Below are 20,695 nucleotides of genomic sequence, written 5' to 3' on the forward strand. Positions count from 1 at the left end.
TTTTTTAAATGGAACACCCTGTATATTATTCTATTTACCCTACGATTAAAATAAAGGTAAATTTGATTAAGGTTTATCGTTTATCACACTTAAACCTTACTGTTTTTGAAATATTTTCAATTTTATAAAATTAAATAAAAATGTTAAGGCTTCATTTCTCCAAGGGTATCAAAGTTTTTAATACAAAGTATTACTGAAGATTATTTATTGATCAGATATTGTGTTGCAATAATAAAAAATTTTTACTACCTTATACAGAGTGTCCAAAATTTATATTAAATAATTACTAGCTTTAAACGGCAACAACTTGTTTAATTTAAAATGGAACACCCTATATATTTTACGAATCAGATGCACAATGTAATTGTTCATCAAATTGTATTGTTCCATTTTTACCCCATCTCCTCAAGTTTTCATAGAAAATGCATTTTCTTATAATTTAGACTTCATTTACTCATACCCATGGAATATTGACATTTTAGCTTATTTTTAAAGATGTAACAAATTTTCAAAGGGTACAGATACTAATATTGTCGATATAGTTCGCTTATTTAATTAAAAAAAAATAAAAAACTGTTTAAATATTTTTGTTATAGAGGACCAATTAATATGATCCCAGTATTTAAACTACATTAATTGACTGTTTACGTTGTAGTAATAATTGCTCCAAATACTAAAAAACTGAATTTTGTGTGTGTATTAGACAGTGTGGTAAAAAGTAACACCTTATAAATTTTATTTCATTTATTGACGAATGCTTATTTATAAAAACAGACACATTCATTTTCATAACTTATTATTATATTGATTTCCGAGCCAAATCCACATTATTTAGATAATTATTAATTAAAAACAATTTTTTTTTTCGTTTTGACACTTTAGAGTTTTAATTGTATATTTAATTGTATACTCTTTTACAAACATTAAATAGTTGTTTTTTTATGCCAATGGGCTTGCAATGTTTTCCACCTGTACATTTTGTACTAATTATGTGCTATTAAAAAAATTATTAATTAAAAGTTATAAAGGAGTCTAAATTTATATAAAAAAATATATATATTACAATATATATATAATATATATATATATATAAATATATTATTTATATATATTATTATATATATATATATATATATATAATATATATATATTTATAATAAAATATAAATACTATTATTAATATATAGTATATATATACTATATATATAATATATATATTATATATAATATATATAATATATAATATATAAATATATAATATATATATATTATATAATAGTATATATAAATATTATACTATATAATATATATAACTATATAATAATTTTTTTTTTTTGCGCCTCCACGCTTCGGATTGAGAACGCAAAAATTCGTTTATTTAAAATTTCTACATCTTCCTAATTATCTAATTTCTACTTATATTTGCGGCTTAACCGCCTTAAAAGAGTCCTTGTGGTTGACTAGTCAGCGATGCTTTCACGGTGGAGTAATCAACACAAACCATGTTTAATGTAGTTTTTATGAAGTATTCTGGTACACTTAATGCCTGAGGAAGAATAAATAAATCCGAAAGTACAATTAATAACAAATTGTATTAATTCTTTGTCAAAACCTTCCGACTGCAACCCCACTAAATCCAGATTTTCTTCTCACTAGTCAGTCGAGACTACTTTCCTATTATATATATGTATATAGTATGAAATGAACAAAATTCTTACAGCTTTAGTGTAATTTAATAAGATAATATTTTCTTGCCTTTAGCTGTGTATTTTTTCTAATTTCGAAAAATCGAAAGTAGAGAAAAAATTAAAAAAAATAAAAAGTAAAAAGAAAATTGTTTTGCTTGTCGTAAAGGGGGGAACCAAGCTCCACTCCCACAACCGGATAGGCCCAGAAACCGGTTGTGGGAGTGGAGCTTGGTTCCCCCCCTTTTTTTTAAATATATTTTACATTTTACCCATTGTCTTATGTACCACCTATTCATTATTTGTATATTGTAAAACATTTGCTGCATTTGTATGGTTCATAGTTTATTTGCCAAAATATTTATTACTATAAATAGGTATATATTATATTGTATTTATTAACTGTATATTATGTATATTTCATGTAAACTATATCATTTTTAAAATACAAACCAAAAATACGAGGAATAATTATGTTTTCCATGTATTTTACAACATATTTATTAATCGGTAGTATCTAACTAGCGTGACGTCATAAATCTCGCTGTGTGGCTGTTGTATTAGACACGGAATTGGTCTAATATTTAGAAATGTCAAAAGCTGATGACATTTTACTTTTGTTAATTATGACATTTCGTGTTGATTTTTGCAAGAAGAGGAAGAACTGTCACTTGTTTTATTATTTTCCTTTTCTATTTCACGAAAGTAAAAAGAGTTACCTATCTGATTCGTTCAGGCACTCCATTTACAGAATATCAGTAACTTTTTTGACAGAGGGATTTTATATTTGCCATGTTAGTTGGTAAAAAATAACGTTCAAAATTCAAAGTTATTCATTTTATAGACTATAGCAATGTTTTCGAGAGATAATTTTAAGAAAGCTGCTCCTCTAATATATCTTTTGCTATGCTCTCCTGAACAGAGTGCCGGTAAACGTTGCGTTCACTACTGCGCATCACAAATTTGCCCTGTACTTCAGGAACTAAGGAGGCTAGGAGAAACATATGTGCAGCATATTTGCAATCATAAAAAATTAGTAAAGTAATGTGAAAATATCATCATTGCCTCTCTACTCATAAATGGGAAATCCCATAAAACACACGAAAATGGGATACCCTGTACAGATGTGATGCGCAGTAGTGAACAATAGTAGTCCACCGGCAGCCAGACGATCCGCACTTTGGTCAGGAGAGCATAGCAAAAGATATATTAAAGAACCAGCTTTGTTAAAATTATCGTTTTCCCGACGTTGCTAGCTCTTGTACTATTATATTTTTATTAAGTTTAGATTAAATTTGTCAAAAAAGTGTCAAAACGTCCGTTATCGTACGAGATTGCCTGGAAACTTATATGGTGAAATTTTGATAAAATAATTTAGTACACACTAAAAACACGGTATGTCGCTAGTGGTAGGAAAAATAATTTTTAGAGGTTACTAGTTTATTTGGTTGCCTGTGATATGCATATGCAGGGTGTTTCCTAATTAATCTAAAAAATATAAAATCGTTAGTAAACGAATTAAGGCGGGCTCTTAATAAGTATATTTATTTTTTTCTCGACAACCGTTTGATGAACAAGAAAAACTCAAAAGATCAATTTTGTTGAAAAAGGCTGGCCAGTCAAGAAAAAAATATATTTTCTTTAAAAAAGCAGTGGTGTACCATTTATGTTAAGCAAAAAAATGGATTTTTTTTTAATTTTTAACACCCTGTAGATCAGAAAGGAAGTACTTTAGACCTAATGGTTATATAAAAATTGTTTTAGGAACAAATGAGGAATCACACCATAATTTTTTTAGACTAATTCGAAAACACCCTGTATATTGTCAACTTGACAATGACTGCTGATAAATCAAAAAATACTTTTTCAGTGAGAAAAGCCTGATTTTCGCAGGAAAAATTTTGATTTTTATTGAAGTTGGGCCTGCGTTTGCAAATACTCGTTTGTTTTTTAATTTTCTATCTATCTAAATTTTAAATATCATAGTCAGAAATAGTTTTATTATTTATTAACTGTAAAAATGGTGTTTTCTTGTTGTGTTGCATCTTTCAAAGAAACTAACAAAACTGCAAAAATGTACGTGTTTCGAAAAGACGATAAGGTATGTATCTTAGCTAAAAGAAAAATATATGGTATGTATTCGTTGTTTGATTTTTTTTCGTTCGCTTTAAAATCTATAAATCTCGGTCTATTCATTAGACAGCCAGTCGACTTACGATCATTTACATGAAACTCTGTAAAATAAATAAAAAAATAAATTGTAAAATATATATATATTCTTTTGTTTTATTAAAGTTACTCTGATATACTAATATATCAGTGTAACTTTAAAAATAAATCCTTTGAATTCAAATATAAACATAAAAAAACATTTGCAGCAGAAAAGGCGAAGGCGGTGGGTTAAATGTAGTCTCCACTAAAAACACGGAGGGGTGCTTTGACCCAAAATTTTACTATTAAGTTTCATATCTATCTTAATAGTACATTATAGTCTGTCCAACGCATAGACTTAAAATAAAATATAGACTACACTATTTACATCTCAACGCGGACAAACAACCTTTTTTGTACACATGTTTACTTCTGGGTACAGTCGACCGAGCCTTCCTCATCCAGTCTATGTTGTCACGTCTTTAATATTATCAATATTTTTTTTCTTGTTATACACATATATTGAGATATTAATACTACAGTTTAATAAAGTAGGTTTTAATATTCCAGAGATGTATTAAATAGTCCTTATACTACTAAATTATAAGTCGGATACTGTTTAAAAAGGATAAGTTCTTTACAATATGACAACACCGATTAGAGGCGAGGGAGCCTATTCATTCATTTATTACCTTGTAGTACGTGTCGCACGTGTGCGGTAAAGCTTTGTTGCCGCTATCTCCCCGGCTGTATTAACGCATTTTCTTAGCTTGTAGTGCTTAAGTGTTTATTTTATTGACTTTTTCTGTTCAAGAACTATAAAATATGGTTCGCCAGTGCCAAATTTGCAAGAAATTTGACTTAAATAATCCATTTAAGTCTTGAAACGACTTTTGACCGGTAGGCAACTCTCAATTTACCCATTGGGAGTCAGTGGCGTTGTTGTAGAAAGGCGCTTATTTAGATAATATTTTAGTAAAATGTAAAATCTGAATTTTTTCTCTTACATTACATTATTTACTTACTTACATTGTAACAAAATCATAATTATAACCCTGTTAATAATTAATAATGTTTTTATTAAAAATATATTCCGGTTTATTCTAAAATTATCTTCAGAATCTAAAATAACATACAAGAATTTTAAAATGATATTACATTATGAAACAATATTTTTTAATATACCGGGTCGTCTCAAAAGTGGTTCACCCCTATAACTTTTTTTATTTTTTCAGATAAAAAAACAGATTTGTATGTTAGTAGGTATATGACATAAATTAGGATTTATTGACGTATTCAATTGTTTTTGGTCTCTTCCTGTTTCACCGAAATGATGACATCTTTTGATTTTTAAAGGCACCCTCGGTATATTGCTACTTTATTCGATAAAAAATGACACTCTGAATAGAATGACATATCATATGTCAACTTTTGACAATGTCGCTTAAAAACATATCCTATTTTAAATTTCAATCCAGTTTTTTCAATCCACAAGTTTTAATCAAGGAGCCTTGGAAAAATAGTTTTGATCGTCTAATAGGTTTCGTGTCTTGTCTAGGCCGGTTAAAAGATGTACAAATCGTATTTTTAATCATACATATGTCAATTTTTTCAAATGGAACAAGGGTGACTCATTAGCATATTTGGAAAAAGCATTTTTTTATGAATATATTGATACCACACACTTGGTATTTCGAGTCAAATTGTCGTTATGAACCGCGTGTTACAATTACAATTAAACCATATGCAAAAATGTCAAAAGTTGACATATGATATATGTCATTCTATTCAGAGTGTCATTTTCCATCGAATAAAGTAGAAATATACCAAGGGTGCCCTTTAAAAATTAAAAGTTATAGTCATTTCCGGTGAAACAGGAAGTGACCAAAAACAATTGAATGCGTCAATCAATCCTAATTTATGTTATATACTAACATACTAAATCTTGTTTTTTTTATTTGAAAATATAAAAAAATTATGGGGATGAGCCACTTTTGGGACGCACCCGGTATAATGAAGACAGTACCGAGTTAAATAAATGTAGTTTTCATTTTATCCACTTTCTATCACCTTCCTTGCTTTAATGGAACAGGTTTATGTTTTCTCTAATTTACATAATAAGACATCACTTAACCAGAAATAAAATTACAACAATCATATTTTTTTTTTCTCCCTGTCGCCGATTCTATTATATCTGTGGAATAGATCCTGTTTTGATTAATATTAGGGGTTGTAAATGTTTGACTAAAATTAATAATTTATTATTAATTTCAAAAATTACGTAATTTCGATTATAAAATTTCTTCTATGACGTGTATTTTAATATTTTTATCCTTTTTGGACTCTAAGACGTTTTTTCTAAACTTTTATTTAAAAAACCTGTCTTAAATCTTAATAAAATATAAAAAAGTTTCAATACGATATATTTTTAATTTAATTATAGCTTCATTAAAATAAAAAAATTACCCGGCTATGATACGGAGAGTTCAGGTGTACTTGAGAAACGAAAGACAGTGTTGTGTTTCTCGGCAGAGTCGTCAGGGAACGACCGTTACGACAGAGACAACCTATCTATCGCTCGTGTCGCACTCGTTATAACCTAAAACAATAACACAACAATAACAAGACAGTGTCTGACCGCATGTTCCAGCTATTTATGAATGAGATGCTCAGTCTATATTTTATTTTAAGTCTATGGTCCAACGAGAAGATCCTTGACAGTGATAGATGTGTCTGTCATTTTAATTTCAAAGTAGTTTATTTTATTTTACAAAGAAATAAGTTGGTACAACTGGAACGCATAGCAGGAAATATTTAAAATTTGATTGACAAGATGACAAGTGATTACTTCAAAATATTGTGAAAAAAACTTTATAAAACTGAAAAAATGTAATCGAGTTATTTTATTTAATAAAAACGGTATGTGTTAATACAAAACAAACAAGAACAAGACACTACATACCAAAAAAATATAAAAGAACTATTATTTACTTTCAAGCTTTATGAAACTACCCGCATTTATGATTATATTTATCAATATAACTTATGTACAAATACAAATTTGTAATATTCCACAGGAATTAATAAAACAACATAGGTAAATAAAACAAACTATTTTATTAATAATAACACCTACCAAATTTTATACCTTAAAGGTTGATTAATTAACTTTAATCTTAATTTTTTTAAACCAGTACCTTTTGACATTATTTTTCTGCAGTACTAAAATACATTATTTACCTATCGTGTGATGTCGATATTTTACAGCTACTTCAGTTTTTAGTATGTGTTTAGTTTGATCCTTCTACCATATACGAGATGCACTTATCTACGACGAAATGGTATACAAACTTTATCGATGGCAACTTCATTGGTGTATAAGACTTTCTGCCTGGGCAGCGAATATTAACCATAAACTGTGCTCTGGGTCTACAGTTAATTTTCACTTAATTTTCCCTCCACTTGACTTCAAAAGACACAAAACACACGTAATAATACGAATCAAAATGCATCATCTTCCAAAACGCAGGGTATTTAACAAAAGTTGACACAAAATTATAACCTATAATTTGGCAAGACTTTGACAAGCGTCAAAAATGACAAAAATCTAAAGGCGAGTTCATACGCATCGGCGTCCGTTTGTCGTTCATCGTTCCGTCAAACCAATAAAATTGAAATACGATCTGTCATTTTTTAAATAAACCAATAAAACTGGTTAAAAACAACAAGACACGACGCATGACGGATTTATATTTAAACCCATCCATAGATAACTTAAAAATTATTAGAAACTTTTTTTAGTAAAATAAATAGATTGGTATGGGACGTCATCTGCTTTTCTTCTGTCATCGTCTGTCGAAATCTTACCCGAGGAAAAAAACAGAGTATATTTTCTTTTATCTATGATCGTACGATCTGTCTCCGTTGACGGGCTGGAGTAAAAAAATTACAGATGAAAAGTGGCGCGAAAACGCTATGACCAATCACAGCGCCGTAGGACCAGCGTATTAACGGATAAGGCTAAAGAAATTAACGGATAAGGCTAAAGGCTAACAAAGCTTAAGACGCAAGATTACGTGTATATGGGGCTTTACATCATATTTAACACCTTATAAAAATTATTATTATGCCAATGGATGATAGTGTGTACGTAAATACGATACAATAGGAAAAGGTATAAAATTTATAACCGGGCTTAAATAGTATATAGCATATTTCGTCAACCATGATAAAACAAAGCTGTACTAAAACAAATTTCATTTTACAAATTTAGCGTCTGTTTATGCCTGTAAAAGCGACCGTACCAGTGCCTAATAAAAAACCATGTCAAGTTTCCGGATGGCCTGGCTTGGACTCGTTTTATGAGACAAAGTTACAGCGTGACAGGGCATATATATGAGATTGTCAGGTGCCGTTTAGCGTTGCCATGTTGTTGCGAAATTTTGCCACGACCAAAATATTAATTGGGAATTTTTGGCCAGACTAAGGGGAACGCTGCTGGAAAAAGGACACGTATTGAAAGGGTCAATTCAAGTAATGGCTTAGCTACAAATTTCTTATTAGAAGCTTCAAAAAATGTTGATTATTTTTATTAAAATAAATAGCGTGCTTTAGATCTATAGTTCATTCCAAATCAACTTTTAATCACGTGATTAAGCTTGACCGGCACAGCGTTGCCCACTTTTACATATTTTCTTATAATCAAAATATTTTAGGAAACAAAAATAAATTAATTGTAAATATATAAACAGTTATTATTTACATCAACAAAGATTACTACATCGACAACACTTAAGGGACATTAAGGGTTATTACTATTACTTTCCCGTTTAAAATATTCTAATAAGGTTGCGATAAATTTTTTGCAACGGCTATTAAGCTATCTTGTACCACTTCGCACTAAAACAGGTTTTAAAAAGTTGGACTGCAAGTTCTGCTAACGAACATTTTCTGTAATGGTAATCATTGGAAGTAAAAGCTATACTGTGCGAACAAACACTAGAGGCGCTGCTTATCATTAAAAAATTAACAAATATTCATTTGCTTTTTCAATATGTCAATATTTTTATTTCGTTGTGTCTTATGAATATTCAGTGTATAATTTTGGCATTTTCCTCATTAATTACTGGTGTATTTGTACTTATTTTACCAAGAACATTTTATTTTAATTATTCATATTTAATAGCAATATTTTTTTCGACCGAGAACGCAAACCTACAAAGAACTGTAGCGGTCCTAATTGCGACAACAGAAATGACAGTTTTTTTCGTTTTCCAAATCCCCGGAAAGATTCGAATTGTTTTGTACGTTTTTTTTCAGTTTATAGGTATGTAAAATACATAATTTATAATAACATCAATAAGTGTTTTATTTTTATAAACATTCGATCGGATAGGTATGTTAAAATTAGATTATATGTTATATATAAATTACAATTATTTTTTATTGTAATTTTTAATATTTATAATGTAATTTTAATATACCTATTTCGTTACAATTAAAAAAATGTTTGTGTAATATTCAAAAAAAAATTAAACTAAATATAGGGATCGATATTTCATGAATTTAGTGCGCGAACAAACTCAAGGGGGCGCTTTTTTTATTTTCATTTCATGACATATAAGTCAAAATTCTAAGGGAGATGTTTAGTGATTTAAACCAAAAACTCGCAATACAAAAAACGAATAATAATGTCAGGAAATAAATAAATAAATGTGAGACAGCGGGAAATTTAAATTCCAGTTAGTCAGCCCGACGCCGAATAAGTCCACGATTGGCCAATAATGAATTTAAAAATCGCTCCTTCGATTACGTAACTAAAAGTGTAATTGGTAACAAATATGTGCTATGCCATAGGAAAATTTCAAAAGTAATTTAAATGGATTTTATCCTCCCCTCCATATACCAGTAAAATTCATCTGATTGTAATCCTTCTAGTTAGTATATTTTTAACAATGGTAATAATGTGACATCGGTATTGGTTGACTGAAATAACAACTTTAATGTTATAAATTCCAATTCACTTATATTCCATTCGGACAGTGTCCCCAACACTTTCAAATTCCAACAAGTCGTAACCAGTAACTCCACTGATAAGTCAGTCAAATTGCTTGCGTAGCTAAAAATCAGTTCTTCTAGTTGCGGAAAGTTGTGTTCAGTAACTAACCTGTAGAAATACACCAAAAAATCATTATTAATGAAGATATTTTCTTCTACTTTATCTATTTTCGTTACCTTAGTATATCTTCATCGGTAAAATCCACAGAAGATCCAATATGGATTGAAATTGCTTCAGGAGTACTGACCATCAGAGACATAACATCCTTATCACTAATATCACAGTAAATGAGTTGTATTTTACTTAAATACCTAAAAGTTAATTTATCTAGGTTGGGGAATTCCAGATTCATGTAATAACACTCTAGAGTTTTAAGGTTCTCAGCATATCTAGCCAGAAGTCCTATGTCCAAAGCATCTAGCTTATTGTGATTTATTTTGAGTACCTCAAGTTTGTTTTGTGACTGGCTTAGGTACTTAATAAGTTCATTTGTGTTCCCTACAATGAATTTGACTTTAAGTTAGGTTAGGTTAGTTTAAAACTAAATTTAAGTCATGAGATATAAGAAAGTTTATACCATAGGTATATAATACGGTACTTATAGTAATAAGCGATACTGTGGTCTTGTTAGATCAGGCTAGTGCTAGATCTGCAAGACCAACAAACATGCAATCCTCTTGCGGTTTTTCTTTTTTTATTTACATCTCATTTTTTATAGATAGTATCCTTGTATATGAATTTTTAAAGTAGCTCAACCTAAGATGTTTATGGATGTTAAGCACCAGATGGCGGGGCGTATTTCACAGTCTTTTACTACAGAAAAATATTTTTTGTTACTCTGAATTTTGAAGCGACCAATAAAAACAGAGAAAATAAAAATCGATAATTTTCGGACTGTGCCAATTGGTTACTAATCGACCAGATACTTTTTGTCTATTATATATGCTATAAAAGCTGGTAATTACACAATACGACCATTGTAAATACCCGACAAATTTCGCAAGGCCGACGAGGCCGATGCTTTTCACTGATAAGAAAAAAAAATGTTTGTTTAGATAATTTTCGAGATATTTTTTCTTTCTGAATGCACATTTTTAAAGTATTTTATATTCTTTGTATGCTTGATCTATTATACTGGTGGCACGTATCGAGATTCTGTTTCTTCTAGTTTTAAAAAATGTTCTTATTTCTTTGTAGTTGTAGTGTAAAATTAGATTAATTTTATTAAGTTTAATTATAATGTTTAGTGTAGAATCCCAGAAATAGTTTAGTAGTGTTTTTATAGTTTATTATTTTGCAGTTAAGTAGTAGGTGAAAGGATAATTTGGTTATTTTTTCTTTTTGTTTGATTAATTAGTAAGTTTGATAATTTTTTCAGTGTAGAAGTGGTTGAAGTAGTGAAGAAGTAGTTGTGTAGTGTTTTTATAAGAGATTATATTAGTTTATTTTGTTAATATTTATTAACAAATATTTATTAGATATTAATAACAGATCAGTAGTAGGTGAAGGTATTTTTTCTTTTTGTTTTTCTTCTAATTGTAGTAATTCTATTAAGTATTGTGATAGATACACTATATCTTCCTTCAACTTCGTTGAAAAGTGCCTTATCATATAATTGTGGTTTTCTGGTAGTAGAATATACGAAGAAAAAATCTGATCAAATTTATTTTAAATTAAATTAATCGAGTTTTATTAATCAAATTAATCTAGTCAAATAATAATAATAGTTTCTAAATATTAAACAGGGTGAGTTTCCTACGATGTTCTCTATGGGTATCTCGGAAACTATTGGAGATAGAGTCGGTTAAATGGGGAAAAAATTGCAGTTTTGTGGGGTCATAAATATGCGCCTTTCGGATTTTTCGGAGAAATTCAAGGCTTACTAGATATTTCGAAAAAAACAAATTTTGGCTATTTTAAAACTTTGTCTCTAATTCCATTATAATCTACCGTATGATCGAATAAAAACGGCGTCAACGATGGCTATGAAATGAAGATCGCTGTCATTTTATACCTATGTAAAATTATATGGGAAATATCATCGATCGTCATTTCATGGCCATCGCTGAAGCCGTTTTTATTCGATCATACGGTATTTTAGACAAAAACTTTTCAGATAAAAGTTGTAGATAATCACATACCTAATGAGTTTGTGTTTTCTGTTTTTTTTCTAAAGCCTGTCATTTTTGACATATGACACAAACATTATGTTTTTTTTTAATGGAAACCATAGTTGGCCATGACTTCATAAAAAGCGCCATTTTTTAAGCTTTTCAGCGATATAGGTATAATATGTTTTTTTCGAAAAATTACAAGTTATAGCCAATTCTTTTCTTTCTTGGCTAATTTCCATACCAATAATATCATGCCAATTAGTTGGCATCAAAAATGTAAAAAGTTTCATGTTTTCAAAAAAAATATCATAAAATTCGTAAAGCACTTAATTTAGAATAAAATAATCTAAGAATGAAATGATTCTTTTATAAACCTGTATTAAATCAAATTAAAATAGGTATGTAAGTTTTTTTTAAATATTAATTAACAGCAATTAGCATTATCATAAATTATAAATAATGTACCAACATATCGAAATAATAATTTCTTTGTTAATACGGTTTAGAATTCTTAAAATAACAGGCAAAAATAATCCACAATTTACAATAAAATAAAAGTTTCGTTTAAATTTCTTAATCAGCTGATCACTATTAAAGTTCGCAGAAACCCTGGGCTGTATTATTGCATTACTCTGAGGAAAATAACGAAAATAATCGACATTTTTGACTCCGCCCCGAAAGGTTCACGATTTGTCCTCCAGTTGGCAGCACATTTTGTCTAGTCGGTTGGGCAACTTTAAGAATATATAAACAAGGATAGTATTTAAAAAATAACGAATTTTTTATTTACTCCACCCTATTATTTTTCTATTTTTAATAGTCTCTTTAGTTGTCAGTTTTGAGTCAATATTTTTTAATTCTCTTTCGTGTCGATTGCTGACTGAATTGGAGCCAGAAATGGCTCAAAACGAAATAAGTAAATTACCAACAAATATTCAGGTTGAGGGGATAAACGCCATATCCAAACTACCTCCATTTAAATCCCGAATAACTTATAAAAAAGAATACAACAATTTTCAAAAATGGAAGTAATTAAAAAACGCGCGAGAAGAAATAAAGTTTTTAACCTATCCTCGCTGTTTTATTTATTAAATTAAGTTACCTTGTGTCAATTTCAACGTATGTAGATCCTTCAAACGATGAAACTGTTCAACCACTCCTTCACAAGGTGTGTGAAAATAAGCATAGTTTAGCTTAGGACAGGTGGCAACTATGGCATCGAAAACATCCAGGGTTGTATCAGTGTCGTAAACATACGTAAGTTTCGTGACAAAATCTGGATTTTTACGGTGTAGTAATTGAAGAGCGTGACCAGCGAATGAGTAGGTTTTTAACACGGCTAAATTTGGGAGATTTTCTATTAGAGCAGCCACCAGAGAGATGCTGGTTTCTACCCCGAAGCCTAGGTCTTTATTTCCATAGTTTCCTATATCCAGTACCACCAGTGACTCGTTTTTAAATGCCCTAAAACGTCATGCAATTTGTATACGCTTTGGAACAACTAAACTTTTTTTATAAAGGGTTTAGTCGGATTAATATAGGAAATCTGTCCCCGCGGCTTTTTTGACTCGCGCTCAGGTGATCGATTTGGTGTCGAATCAAAATAATTCACCTAAATTTTTAGTTCTGTAACTCAAACGGTTTTCGAGATTTTCAAATAAACCTGTTTTTTCAATTTTGTTTTTATTTTTAGAGCAAAATTCAAAATTAATTAATGAAAATTCAAAATTAATTAATGATGTTTTGTGTTACAGAACTAAAAATTTAATTAATTTTAAGATTTTTTTTACTAAGAAGTCTTAGATTGAATAAATATAGAAATAAAATGCTAAAATGTTGTGTAATTCATTGAATATCTGTTAATTCCGATTTTTTTAAAACTAAATAACAGTGGAATACCTATTTATATTGTATGACACAAGTTTTCTACGATGTTCTCTTGGAAACTACTGGAACTATACTCTGTTTTTTTTCTCAGGTAAGATTTCGACAGGCGATGACAGAAGAAAAGCAGATGACGTCCCAAACCAATCTATTTATTTTACTAAAAAAAGTTTCTAATAATTTTTAAGTTATCTATGGATGGGTTTAAATATAAATCCGTCATGCGTCGTGTCTTGTTGTTTTTAACCAGTTTTATTGGTTTATTTAAAAAATGACAGATCGTATTTCAATTTTATTGGTTTTACGGAACGATGAACGACAAACGGACGTCGATGCGTATGAACTCGCCTTTAGATTTTTGTCATTTTTAACGCTTGTCAAAGACTTGCCAAATTATAGGTTATAATTTTGTGTCAACTTTTGTTAAATACCCTGCGTTTTGGAGGATGATGCATTTTGATTCGTATTATTACGTGTGTTTTGTGTCTTTTAAGTCAAGTGGAGGAAAAATCGAGTGAAAATTAACTGTAGACCCAGAGCACAGTTTATGGTTAATACTCGCTGCCCAGGCAGAAAAAAGATAAAGTATGTATACCATTTCGTCGTAGATAAGTGCATCTCGTATATGGTAGAAGGATCAAACTAAACACATACTAAAAACTGGAGTAGCTGTAAAATATCGACATCACACGATAGGTAAATAATGGATTTTAGTACTGCAGAAAAATAATGTCAAAAGGTACTGGTTTAAAAAAATTAAGATTAAAGTTAATTAATCAACCTTTAAGGTATAAAATTTGGTAGGTGTTATTATTAATAAAATAGTTTTTTTATTTACCTATGTTGTTTTATTTATTCCTGTGGAATATTACAAATTTGTATTTGTACATAAGTTATATTGATAAATATAATCATAAATGCGGGTATAGTTTCATAAAGCTTGAAAGTAAATAATAGTTTTATTTTATATTTTTTTGGTATGTAGTGTCTTGTTCTTGTTTGTTTTGTATTAACACATACCGTTTTTATTAAATAAAATAACTCGATTACATTTTTTCAGTTTTATACAGTTTTTTTCACGATATTTTGAAGTAATCACTTGTCATCTTGTCAATCAAATTTTAAATATTTCCTGCAATGCGTTCCAGTTGTACCAACTTATTTCTTTGTAAAATAAAATAAACTACTTTGAAATTAAAATGACAGACACATCTATCACTGTCAAGGATCTTCTCGTTGGACAGACTATAGAGAGTCGGTAATGGTCTACTATGGTTTCCATTTAAAGAAACATATGTTGTCATATGTCAAAAATGAAAAAAAACGAAGAATCACAATCTCATTAAGGATGTGATTATTTACAACTTTTATCTGAAAACTTTTTGTCTAAAATAGATTATAATGGAACTAGCGTGTACGCGCGACTTCGTTCGCGTCGAATTAATCATTTCTAATGGTGATGATAAAGCAAAGCAAGAATTTCCATTAACATACAAACTGAATAAAATTTTCTCACATTTATGTCAGCATGCCAAAAATCAGCTTTAAACGTCAAGCAGTTTAAGCAGAATCGTGATTACTCAATGGTCATATTTTATGAAACACCCTGCATAAATTTTTACAAATCTTAAAATATGTAAAACAACAAAATAAAATATTCGTGTTTAAGAGTTTTTCCGAAAAACTCACCGGTTTTTAAATGAAAATTATTCTAATATTTGAGGGGTTGTTTCACCCCCTTAGAATTCGAGTTTCGAAAAATCCCTTCTTATCGCACCTCTACACCCTAAAGTCAATCCGTTTTCCAAAAATCACCTTTTTACGTCAAGCGCTTTCAGCAGGATCGTGATTAATCAATGACCAGATTTTTCGAAACACCCTGTATACATTTTTAAAAAATCTTAAAATATGTAAAAAAAACAAAATAAAATATACGTGTTTAAGCGTTTTTTCGGAAACTTGGCCGTTTTTTAAATAAAAAATATTGTAATATTTGAGGGGTGGTTTCACCCCCTTGGAACTGGAATTTCGAAAAATCCCTTCTTATCGAACTTCTACACCCTAGAATGACTGTATGTAAAAATTGAGCTTCTTACGTTGAGTGGTTTGAGCAGGATCGTGATTAATCAGTGAGTCAGTTTAAGCATTTTATATATTAGTATAGATTAAGGAGCATTTTTAAAAAAAAGCAGAAATTTGTTTTTTAGAAATATGTAGTAGTAAGCCATAAACTTTGTCAAAAATCCGAAAGACGCATTATTGTGGCTTCACAAAAGTGAAATTCTTTCCCCATTTCACCGATTTTAGCTCCAGTAGTTTCCAAGATACCCATAGAGAACATCGTAGAAAATTCAACCTGTATAATAATACATGTCATAAATTTTGAAGTGATCTTATTTAATGATATTTAATTCCAATACAGTTAAACTTACTTTAAACCTTCTTCACTGTAGTAAGCATCTCCAGATATATTCAGAACGTTAAGATACTTCAAGTTATTCAGAGATTTTATCACAGAATCGTCAGCTATATGAGGTATCTCCAAGCATTTCAGCTCATTAAGATTACTGATGAGATCGCATAATAATTTAGGGCAATCTCTAGCCCATAAGCCCTTCAAATTAAGGTTCTGCAGTCTCAATCCTCTTTCCAATATTATCTCTAAAGTTATTAAAAGAAAAATATTATAAAATGTATTATGGCTTGGTGCATTTCAGTTGATTGTTAATAAAATTGCCGAAAAAATGTTAACGCGTCAAGGAGAGCGAAATTAGGGCGTTGTTGGGTGCAATAACATTCAATAACTCAACTTTTCCGGATACGCAACTCTCCCGAAACAGCATTTTATAACTTCATAGTTTCTCACACCGATTTGATCAAAAGCAAAAATGAATTCAAGCAGTTCGACGAAACAAGTGAGTAAACAAAGTGCCCGTTACATAATCAAAAAATTAAATAGACATACTATGAGGGGATAAAATATAATTTGCAATATTAATGGTATACTTTTTTTAATCAACTAGTGATTAAATGTTTTATGAACATCTTCTAAAATAATAATTAATGTACCTATAAAAAATTTCGTCATAGCCGAAATAGCCCCAAATGTGCCTCACTAGCAAAACCGATGATTAAAACTATGCTCCCTAGTTCCCTGCCTAGTTGAACTCATCTAAAAAGTTTTTTTTAACTGGAATAATAAATTATAATACAAGTTGGACCTTTTGAAGATATCAAAATATTTACTTTATTTTTATTTTTAGAATTTTTACAAATTATACTTCCTCACACTTTTAGAATAATTAAATAATAAATTTTTCGTATACTCGCCAATTAAACCCGTGTATTTGTATATTACGATATTCTCCGATGGTGGCAGCACCGGCGGAGAATGCGCCAAGCCTATAATCAAATTCTTACTTACCTAATATTCGTTTATGGTAAAATTTGGGAAACATGTCTGTCTCCAAGCTTTTCACGTCCTCTCTCAATAACATCTGCAAGGAGTTAAACCTGATATTCTCTTCTAAGTCCGACGATTTTAAAATTTCTTTCAGTAGAGTTTCCAGCACAACGTACGGAGCACAACTTAAATATTCTCTGATACTTTCAATGTTTTCTTCATCTATTAGGGCGTTTATTAAACTAAATGTCAGTTTTTTATAACAACCTTTTTCTAGGCTATCTGGCTGTATCTTAGGTGACATTTTATTGATTTCTAAAACGAGAAGATTGTTTCTTGAACACTGAAAAAATAATGTTTAAAATAATGTACAGAAAAATAACAAGAAAACACAAACAACACAGTATACAGGGTGGTCCGAATTGTATTCCGGAAAGACATATTCTGCCCATAAAAAAAATTAAAAAAGTTCGAATGTTCTAAAATGCTTAGTTTCGGACATACAGGGACGTTGCATTTTTATTTCGATTTTTTCCAAATAATCTCTGAGAGAAATTTGATGTTGATGTCAATATGACACCTATTTGTAGGGGGCAGTTTTAACCACAAAACACATACACAAGAAGAAGTGCGAGCGCCTTGCTAAATATTGGAAAGTGAAATTGACGTTTAAATTTGACACTGTTGACAAGTCTACTGCTACTAGCGCCCCCAATTTCGCTTGTAGGAACTACGGACTAAATTGTCACGCATGGCGGGAAGTTTAAAAAAATAAAAAATTTTATTTCTTCATTTATTTTTAATTATGACATACACAAAAACACAAAAAATATACCATTTTTTAAAAGTATGTTTAATATCAATATCAAATATACAACAGAAATTAATTTCACCACAATAAATTAATAAAATTAAAAGAATAATGTTACAAGTAGATCAAGAGACAAAATTAATTATAACAAAACTGAAAAAAATGGCGTCATAGATGGCTTAGAAATAAAAGATATATCATAATTTTGAAAGTAAAATTATATGGGAAATGTCTTCGATCGTCATTTTTAAGCCAACTGGACGATTATTTCAAACATACAAGCTGAGTTCGTTTATAGTGCTCTGAGAAATCTAGATAAACAAAGAATAATAAATTAAAAGTATTCCAGGGGAAAAGAGAGGAAAAACCTGTATCGTCTCTGATATCTGTCAGGGTATTGTTGAAAGTGTCATCTTTTTGCTCGAAGTCTTCAGGTCGATCAAAAAAATGACATTTACAACAATACTTTGCTGTAACTTTCACAAATATCAGAGAGAGTACATACAGGTATTGTCTCTCTTTTCCTCTGGAATGCTTTATACCTGTTGTTCTTTGTTTATCTATATTTCTCAGAGCATAATGCCGAACACGACTACAGTATATAATAATTTCAATATCCGAAGTGGAAAGAAAAAAGATCACCTTTGTGTTTTGTACTATGGTCCCTTTCTTCCGATGGCTCATCTCGTTGATATTTAGGAAGGAAAATATAAAATTCAATTTGATTTGATGATCCTTTTCTATCACCTAAAATCAGGAGAACGACAATGAGCATGTTAAGATGAATAAAAAATTATCAACACTTACCTACCTACACGTTAGTCCGAGGAGTTTTATTAAAAACCTATATATTTGCCTAAATAATTTATGTATTAAATTTGCAAAGCAAAATGCAGCGTCTAAACAAAAGAAATAAAATGGCGACAAGTCAACAGTCAACGTCAACGACCCGACAAGGAGAAAAGTGGTGTTCGAATAACAAATTATGGGTCACCAAAAATTGTTTTTGTCTCCTTTCAACGCACACTTTAGAAAGAAAAAGAGATGAACTGGAATACTGAAAGAACGTCAAGGCTTTATCTGTCACTCTTGTCAATAATTTATCGGTAAGGAAGATTCCTAGAAAATCGCTTGTAGTCAAGTTTTCAACCATTGCCAGTTCTCCCATAAGAAGTGTCATCCACCTGGTTTTAACTGTTTTAAAGAATTTTTATTTTTTTAAATTAATCGTAAATTTTTCTTTGAAAAAATGATGATAAAACAGTAAGTTTCTGTTGAACTTTTGGCACAAAAACATTTCAAATTTATTATTTCAGTCTAATAACTATTTAGTCAACATATATACATAGTTTAATTTATGTCAATGATGACAGGTATTGATATTTTAGTTTCCAAATATCTCGCGAATCATTACTCGTAGCGATTTTTACCAAGAGACCTTTTTTAGGTAAAAAACGTCGTAAATGTATATTTTTGTACCAAGTAGTTTTATACAGGTACGCAAGAAAAGTTATTATTCTTCAAATCATTTAAAAAATATGTAGGTGGCGCCCTCTACAAGTAGGAGTCATATTGACAGCAAAATCAAATTTCTCATGTCAAAAAAATTTCTAGACATCAATTTTCATCCAAATATCGACATTATCGAAACAAAACTGAAACTTTTACACCCTGTATCTCCGAAACTAAGCATTTTAGGACATACATTTATACAAACTTTTTTACTTATTTTTATCTGCAGAATATACTGTACTATATAATTTTTGTAAAAATCAAAGAAAACGCTATTAGTAGACAATGTAAAGTCAACAAATCCCTTAATGACGAAGAGGAATGTAGCGATAAACCAATTTATATCTAAAATCTCTAATATTTTCAGAGATAAAATGGTTCAAGTCCAAAAAAGTATAAACAAACATTCTTAAAAATGACCACATTTGTATTTTGAGTTCGAACGTCTCATATATCGCTAGCACATTCGTGAGCAATGCTCATAGTACCAAAACTAAATCTGTTTAACATTTTGTAAACAAATATGTGACAAAAAAAAGCAAAGCAAACTACTTTTTTTCCTGTTACTTTTTCATAAAGTCCATTATTTATTTCACTAGCCCGAATGCCAGCTGGCTTTACGTTCCATTTTTCTTACCTCTAAAATGTCTTCATCTCGACGACATGAATCCTAGAGAACGTTTTGTCCGATGACATGGTAAATGGCACTATTTTTCACCAACACCGACACAATGAAATCCGGCACACAGATAAAAAATAGATCAAAACAACCATCAGCTGTTGACGAATGGATAATACCGACTGAGTACTTAAATTTAGAATTCAGACTTATGCAGCCAGTATTGAGTTAATTTTAGAATTATTATGGGATAAAGCGGTAATTTTTTGTGGGTTTCTTTACGAATACAACGTATATTGAGTAACAAAAAACGCAGAAAACTATTTGTTTATCAGAATTCGATATTTTTTTGCTGTCTACTCTATCTTGCCTTCAATAAAAAGTTATTACATAAGTAGTATTCTTTCGTTCTCATTGCAATTGGAGGAACTTTTAGTGAAAGTGATTTTTTAGTTCAC

At 29.9% G+C, this 20,695-nt stretch overlaps 1 protein-coding gene across 2 annotated transcripts; it reads right to left on the bottom strand.

Moving 5' to 3' along the window:
* Nucleotides 1-9,347: 9,347 nt before the first annotated feature.
* Nucleotides 9,348-20,438, bottom strand: LOC115882043. 2 transcript variants are annotated; one of them, XM_030899864.1, is made up of 6 exons: nt 20,256-20,438; nt 17,317-17,610; nt 16,325-16,553; nt 13,111-13,472; nt 10,071-10,392; nt 9,348-10,002 (listed from the first exon to the last, which is right to left on the bottom strand). In XM_030899864.1, exons 2-6 carry the CDS (start codon nt 17,597-17,599, stop codon nt 9,774-9,776), a joined length of 1,425 nt encoding a protein of 474 aa, XP_030755724.1. In that variant the 5' UTR covers nt 17,600-17,610; nt 20,256-20,438; the 3' UTR covers nt 9,348-9,773. The 2 variants fall into 2 exon arrangements, with proteins under 2 accessions (XP_030755724.1, XP_030755723.1); XM_030899863.1 differs by having other exon boundaries at nt 17,317-17,638.
* Nucleotides 20,439-20,695: the final 257 nt, after the last annotated feature.

Source organism: Sitophilus oryzae, unplaced genomic scaffold (genome assembly GCF_002938485.1).
Source record: "Sitophilus oryzae breed Bouriz unplaced genomic scaffold, Soryzae_2.0 scaffold_1745_pilon_pilon, whole genome shotgun sequence".
In the NCBI taxonomy this organism is placed as follows: Eukaryota; Metazoa; Arthropoda; class Insecta; order Coleoptera; family Curculionidae; genus Sitophilus; species Sitophilus oryzae.

What these genes read in the sequence shown, in the direction of transcription:
- LOC115882043 (XM_030899864.1), bottom strand. Translation starts at nt 17,599, where the DNA reads ATGTCACCTAAGATACAGCCAGATAGCCTAGAAAAAGGTTGTTATAAA. An exon ending in TACAGTGAAGAAGGTTTAAA is followed by an intron (nt 13,473 to 16,324) that starts GTAAGTTTAACT and finishes ATGACGTTTTAG; the next exon opens with GGCATTTAAAAACGAGTCAC. An exon ending in TACGTTGAAATTGACACAAG is followed by an intron (nt 10,393 to 13,110) that starts GTAACTTAATTT and finishes AATTCATTGTAG; the next exon opens with GGAACACAAATGAACTTATT.